This window comes from Psammomys obesus, unplaced genomic scaffold (assembly GCF_907164565.1).
Source record: "Psammomys obesus unplaced genomic scaffold, mPsaObe1.curated_primary_1811, whole genome shotgun sequence".
NCBI lineage: Eukaryota > Metazoa > Chordata > Mammalia > Rodentia > Muridae > Psammomys > Psammomys obesus.
In genome coordinates, this window is record NW_026585742.1 from 7578579 (window position 1) to 7586126 (window position 7548).

Below are 7548 nucleotides of genomic sequence, written 5' to 3' on the forward strand. Positions count from 1 at the left end.
TCACTCCCCTCTATTATTCCTCAGGGGAGCCTCCCTACCCAGACACCCAAACTCTACTATTCACCGCGGACTGAGTTCCTCGTCCTCCCCTGGGGCTGTGTTGCCCGTTTTTGGTTTTTTTTTTTTTTTTTTTTTTTGATCACTTCCTCCTGAAAGGACTGTTCTACCTCGCCAGCCAGATCTTACTCCGCCTCTCCGCGCCTCGCCCCGCCCCCTGGAGCCGAGGCCCCGGCCCGCCCCGCCCCCTGGCTTCGGGCCTCCGTGGCGGCCCAGGCGCTTCAGCGCCTGCTCAGTCGGGCCGCGGCGCGCGTGGTGGCGAAGGCTGCCGCTCAGCCATGGCGTCGGCCGCTCTGGGCAGCTCGTCGAGCTCGGCGTCCCCGGCCGTGGCCGAGCTCTGCCAGAACACCCCGGAGACCTTTCTGGAGGCCTCCAAGCTGCTGCTCACCTACGCCGACAACATCCTGAGGTGCAGCCGGGGCCCTGGAGCTGAGGGCCGCAGGCGGGCGGGGCCGCCGGCGCTCGGCCTGAGGCGGGGCGGGCAGGGCGACGAGGGCTCGCCGGGCTGTCACCGCCTCTGACAGCCCGTCACAGCCGGATCCCGGCTCTGTGCCCCTGCCCGAGTGCGGCTTCAGTATTCACGCCGTGTTCGGTGGTTAAAACATTTGTAGTTCAGAGTTAGGAAGTTTGTTTTGATTTCTGGGCTTTACTTCAGCCTGACTCCTTAAGAGTTTTGAAGGAAAGCAGGCTGGAGAAGTCACCTTGATTCTGTGCAGCACTCTCCACAGCCGCTCCTCTCGGGGCCCAGTTGGAAGTTTGAGTCAGCACCCTCCTGTAGCCCTTTGGATCCGGTGGAGCTCCTTAGGGAAGGTGTGCTGGAGGGGCGGACGGTGGAGGCAGAGAGAGTTTGAGGGGTGACTTGATGTCTCCAGGCACTGGCTCTTACAAATACTCCGACACGAACTCTGTAGGAATTCCCAGCTTCAAGGCTGTACAATTCATGTGGCCCAGTTTTAGAGAATTAGTTGGGAAGGATTTGTGTTGCCCTGTAGACCAGGCTGGCATAGAACTTGCTCTGTAGCCCAGAACCCATGCCAGGCCTTCTGCCTCGACCTTCCAAGTGCTGAGGTTTGCGCCACCATAACCAAAACTGTTCATTTAGGTAACATTAGTGACTTTCAAAATAAATCGAGCGAGAACATATGTGATTCTGTGCCAGATGTTATGCAGCATTGGCCCTGCTCACAGGTACATAATTGTGACCTGTGTGACCATCACCTTCCTTCTTTGTGACACCTCAGCTTAACCTCTGTGGCCCAAGATTTTACAGCACCTCAGAGTGTGATTCCTGTGGAGTGTGAAAGAACTCATAAGCTTGATTTTCCAGAGCCCATGGCTGAGGTTTCCTCCTGAATTCTTTAAGTCCCACCCCCCAACTCCTTGTACAGAAAAGAGATGGATTTGTAAAGACATCTCAATTGTACTTTCAGTACACTGAAGGCAAAGATGCTAAGATACTTTGAAAGACAGCTTTCTATGCAGACAATGATTTGGGATTATAACCATCATTATGAATGTTTACTAAACTAAAAGAAGCTGTGGTTCATTCTACAGCCTTTACTGATCTTGAGTTTTTGTCTAAAAAGAAAATTATTCAGAGTGCTGTGAAAATATGTTTGTAGCTTGTTTTCAACAGCAGTGTCCTTGTGTTCTTAGAATTCAAGGTCTGGCTTGGTTGGGAGGTAGTATCCTTCATGTCCAAATCCAGTGACTTCCTAACTCTTAAGGAAATGCTCCACATGTCTTCCTGGTCCCTGGCCATACATTATAACTATACTTCTCTAATTTGAGTAAAGAGAAAGGGGTGTCTGATTCCACTGCTGTTTTCTTAATCTACTAGCAGCAGGGTAAAGACATTTCTGAAGGCATATTGTCCCACTATCTCTTCTGCCTCAGTCTCAGTTTATAGAGTGGATGTGCAAATAAAAATTCATTAGCATATTTTAAACTGATACTTGCTACTGTAATCTCCAGTGAAATAATACTTTTAAATTTCTGTTTGATGATGTTTATTGGATTTCCTAGCAATAAGTATAATTAAACCTAAGAAAGAAATGTGAGCTAATTTGTATGCAAAAGCTGTACCCAGTTTTAGACAAGATGAACTCAAAACTGTCAACTTTCTCAAAAGCAAAACAAGTAACTATGTTTTAGTTTCACTGACATCACAGGTGGGCTGTTTAGCTAATTTGATTCATGTATCAAAGTTTGGCCAGGAATTTGTCATGTATCTAAGAATAATCTTGAACTTCTTATCCTCTTACCTACACCTCTAGATTATAAGTGTAGGCTAACATACTTGCTGTTATGAGCTGCTGCAGATTGAGCCAGGTCTCCACAAATGCTGGGCAAGTGGTCTACCTCCTGAGTGTATCCCTAGCCCCTAATTTATTTATTCTTTAATATACTTATTTGATTGTCTACTATTTTGTTTACAGAGCACATGCAGTTATTGATTATTAACTGTTCTGGATGTTAATGAGAAGAATCAAGAATCAAATTTCTTTGTTCAAAGAATATAAATATATTTGGGAGAAGATGGGTCTGAAAAACAGCTATAGCATAACATCAAAGAACAATTCCAAGATATTGCTTATGCCTCTGTATTTATACTCTTATGTTGGGAGATAGCAGGAAGACCCAACATGAGATAATAAAGAATAGAGGTTTCCTAAGAGTAGAACCAGTTGGTGGAGTGACATTATGTGAAGTGCCATGCAAAAGGAACTCAGTTTCTGGAGTGGAGTTTCATGAGGAATAGCATTACAAGAAACTTAGGCAGTGATTGTGAAGCCATTGCATACTCATAACCATACATGCAGATGGAATGGAGAAAGATCATTTTCAATGGCAATGCAAGAAGTAATGGAAGACATAAATAATAAAACTGACTTCTAATTTTTTTTTTCATTTTGGTTTTTTTGACACAGGGTTTCTCTGTGTAGCCATGGCTGTCCTGGACTCACTTGAACTCACAGGGATCCTCTTGCCTCTGCCTCTCTGAGTGCTAGAATTCCAGGTGTTAACCACTGCAGCTGGCTCTGACTTCTGATTTTTAATGTAGGTTGCCACTGACACATAGAGAAATGGAGTATGAATAGTTGAGAATTGGTGAGTTTGTTAGCAGCTTATATGGTGAAATATGTGTAGACTTTATAAGCAAAGCAGTAAGTTTCAGTTCTAGTCAGATGTTTTTTAAGTGATCATAGGCAATATAATTTCCAAGTTTGAGTTTTCTTACTTATAAAAAGGAAGAAAAATATTCTAGGACTGCCACAACATAAAATGTAAATGCTTGTCTGGACTTCTCACTCTTTAAGTTAGTATCCATAATGCCATGTAAGAGTGCAACTGATATAGAATGTAAAAGAAATATATGCACACTCTTTAAAAAAGTTGCTATATATTACCAGTTGTATTATTTTTTTATCAGAAACCCAAATGATGAAAAATACAGATCCATCCGTATTGGGAACACAGCTTTTTCTACTAGACTCTTGCCTGTCAGAGGAGCTGTTGAATGTTTATTTGAAATGGGCTTTGAAGAGGTGAGTGTGTGTAAGGGCCTCCTCCCCACTATATATGTGTAAAGCAAATGGTGGTGTGAATGCTCGCTTGAATGAAATATTTGATCATTTTAGAAACGGGTAAAACTATTTTTTAACCTGTTATACATTTTTAAAGTATGAATTCAATTAATTTAAAAATGAAATCAAGATAAAATTTAACAAGTCTCTACAGGTAAGGATTCTTAAGTCTCAATGTTTAGAATAAAGAAGGTCAAATACAACCCAAGGATCAAATGTAGCCCTTCAGTCTTCCAGCTGCATACTCAATCTGTAAGTATGCATAAGATATCACCATTGTCTCCAGTAAGAAGTAGAATAAGTGAAATAAACACAGAAAATATGAAGTCAGTTGCCCACAGAATGTTTGTTTTTTTTTTCTGTGAAAGGAATCTCAAGGTGTTTTATCATTTTTATTGTACAAGAAATTTTTGTTGTTTCCATCCTCTCAAGCCTTGTGGCAGAGTTTACTATTATAGTAAATTAAATTCTAATACAGTAAATGTAATTATTAAAATTGTTAATTTTAGTGAGGCATGCTGTCTGCTATATACTTACTATCTGTCTACTTGGGAAGCTGAGGCTGGAAAACTTAAGTTCAGGGCAACCTGGATTACATAGTAAGACCCTTGTCTCTAAAAGACAGACAGACAATTTTGAATCTTCTGTGGATCCCTATTCCTAGTGTGTAGGATATTAAAAGAAGTTGAGTAGGACTACAGTTGCCAGTGGCAGTCTGAGTCAGCATTTGTAGATATTGTTAAAGAAATGGGATATAGTTTTTTTTCTCTCTGCCCTTCCTACTTAAATTCTATTGCACACCATGAGGGTGTAGCAGTGAAGTAAGTTAATACAATCCTATCTCACCCAGATCTTAGGCTCTAATAGGTTAGAAAACATGAAAGAGGCAACAGAAGTAAAGAAGAAAGCAAGGCACGGTACTGCACTCACAGCTGTTAGAGTTGCAGGCACTGTAGCAGTGAGGGAACTATGGAAGGTAGTTACCTGAGTAGGTAAAGGTAAGACCTGAGTGGCAGGAAACTACATGCAGAGGATTGGCATGTGCAACAGCTTCTAGCTGCAGTAGCGCTGACACAGGCATAGACAGAAACCAGGCCATATCAAGGTAAAGACAGATTTTTAAATGAGATAGGAAGCTGTGGTAGTTAATCTTGAATATCAGTTTGATTCAATTGATAAACACCTGGGAGGTTAGCAAAACACACTTCTAATCCATGAGACTATTTCTAGAGACCAAAGCAAGGAGGTCCATGACTAAAAGAATGAATCTCTTGAGGGATTCAAACTTTGAGTAGATTATTTAGGAGTAGAATTATGAAGGTGGGGCCTCAGCGGAGGAAAGAGGTCTCTAGGGACATGTCTTTGGATACTTATCCTGGTCTCTTCCTGTTACTCCTCTGCTGTACTTCTGTCTGCCTAGACATGTCACCTCCTCCACATGATCTTACTGCCATGATATTCTGCCTGGCCATGGGCCCAGAAACATGTTGCGAAGTGACTAAGGACTGAACCCTCTGAACCTGAGCCAAAATAAACCCTCCTTTATATTGTTTGTGTCAGAGACAAGAAAAAGAACTAATATTGTGGCCATTGGAAAGGTTGAGGCAGGGAAGAATATTTTCAAATATTATGTTACTGTAAAGAGAATATTCTGGGAGAGGGCTACAGCTGGGATACAAGTGAATGTATAAAATTATTTAAAAATAAAAAATATTAAAAAACAAAGTAAATAACCTGTGATTAATATAAAAAATAAATTAATAAAAAAGAATATTCTGTATAATCTGGAGTGCAGGCAAGGAAGGGGTGATGGTACAGGGAAAGAAATTTAGCTTGTTAACTGCTATAAGAAGGTTTGACAATAGTTATGTAAATTTTGGAAGAGCCTGTGTCTATTTGCTTTTAGTGGTCCTAGCTCCTAGAATTTTGCGATTATAGCAGATAGTAGGCTATAAACAGTTGCTGAATTTAAGCACTGATGGCAGAGAAACAAGAACTAGATGGATTCAGGAATAGTATGTGTGTATGTGTGTAGAGGAACCAATAGGTCTTGATTAATTAAACATTTTGTACAGGGGAAAGGAAGAAATTGGGGACATCTAGGTTTAGGTTTCAGATACTAAGTAGATAGGAGTACCACTAATTGAGATGAAAAAATCTTGGAAAGTGGCAGTTTTTTGTTTGTTTGTTTGTTTGTTTGTTTTGTTTTTACAGGAAAAAAGCACTGCCTTGCTTTTGGGCAGTTTTGACTACTTTGCTGTTAAATACTGTAAAATTACTTAAAAATATTGATTAGTCACTTGAATAAAATAAGGTCAAAAATCAGAAGAGATCTGGCCAGAAATATAAAGCATGGTGTCATTTGATTACAGGTTATATATAAACATCTGAATATAGAGAATTTCAAACCTATAGTTTGAAAGAGGGGGAAAAATGAGAGCATTGCTGAATCTGCAAGGAAATGAAAACTTAAAATTAGGCAGGAATACATAGTTATTGACATTTCCAAGCTGAATCAGTTTCTCATTGTTGAAGTCACAAGTTCAAGGGAATCATATGCATCTATTACTTCACAAATGTTTATGTGTTAGGTAGGGTAAACCCTCTGACCTAATTTGCTAAGAAAATGCCCCAGTGTCAGGCATTTGCCATGGTTGGTCTCCTCCATGCCAGATAACAAACTTCTGAAACTTGGAATAGTTTTTGATGTAACTGGAGTCACAGTGTTCTGATAAAACAAAATTTATTTGCTTTCTGGCAAAATATAATCTGTCTTTAGATTCCACCCTTCAAGACAGATTTGAAGTAACTTTCATCAGTGTGATTAAGTTGTATGATTGACTGATATATCTGAAAATGTACTGGGAATTTTGATTGGCTTTTAAGTTGAAAGGTACATCTAATATTTACCCTGAAATTTGCAAATGTATATTAAAATTTGAAAATTATGAGTGAGGTTGAGGAAAACTGGGATCCAAATGTCTTTGTGACCGTGCGGTTTAGTATAGCAGGACAGTTCTCAGCCAGGGGCCAGGCACTTAGTTGTCATGGATTAAATTTGCTAAACATCCTGCAGAGAGAATTGCCTTAGAAAAAAATGTTTTGATAGGCAGGGTTGTTGAATTTTAGAATCCTTGATTTTTTAAAAATGTTTTTGGATCTATTACCTTTAGCCTGTAATTTTGACCTTTTATGAAAATGTGGTGCTTTGGATTTTTTAGTATGAACATGTTAGCCATACTTACCACTTTTAGGAGTCATTAGAGGGGAAAGTAAGGCATGAGCGACAGCTGTCCTCTTGGGGCTCTGAGGTGTAGACTGACATGTAGATCCAGATACCTAGGTGCTGTTTTGCATACTTAAATCCATGTCACTTCCATTTTGGTAACAGAGTTCAATTGCAGTTCCATTCCCTCTACAAACTATCTCCTGCTTTTTCAGTGCTGCTTCACTAATATCAAGTTACTAGATGGCTCCATTAGTGCAAATCAGACAGTATATATAGATGTGAAGTGTCAAAGACCAGTTTCAACAGGTCAGAAAATGCTGAGAAAGTAAGTGTAGAGTTGGCAGGGGCCAAAGCTGATGGCTCCTGGCAACTGGGAGCCAGTCTGCTTGTAACTGGCGACTGGGACCACTATTGTCCCAGTCTGAACTCTAGGGGCTGGCCAGTGATAAGGAAAAAAGAAAAGGAACGAAGGCATCATATATACACACTTAGTGGATGAAACAAAATAAGCTCCAGTAAGCAAGTTCCAACAAGCTTCAACAACTTCAAACATATAGACAGACAGAAAGGTATATACACATTTGCACATTGGTTAGATGGAGCAAAGCTTCAACAAGCTCTAACCATTGTGTGTGTGTGTGTGTGTGTGTGTGTGTGTGTGTGTGTGTGTGTGTG

General features: G+C 40.5%; 1 protein-coding gene across 2 annotated transcripts in view; it reads left to right on the forward strand.

Moving 5' to 3' along the window:
• The first annotated feature begins 268 nt into the window (after positions 1 to 268).
• Positions 269 to 7548, forward strand: part of Ngly1 (N-glycanase 1) — a 47561-nt gene continuing 40281 nt past the window's right edge. For both annotated transcript variants that reach the window (XM_055599070.1, XM_055599071.1), the window contains exons 1-2: positions 269 to 466; positions 3491 to 3605. In XM_055599070.1, coding sequence (XP_055455045.1) covers positions 336 to 466; positions 3491 to 3605 — 246 coding nt within the window. In that variant the 5' untranslated portion in view covers positions 269 to 335. The remainder of the gene's footprint in view (positions 467 to 3490; positions 3606 to 7548) is intronic.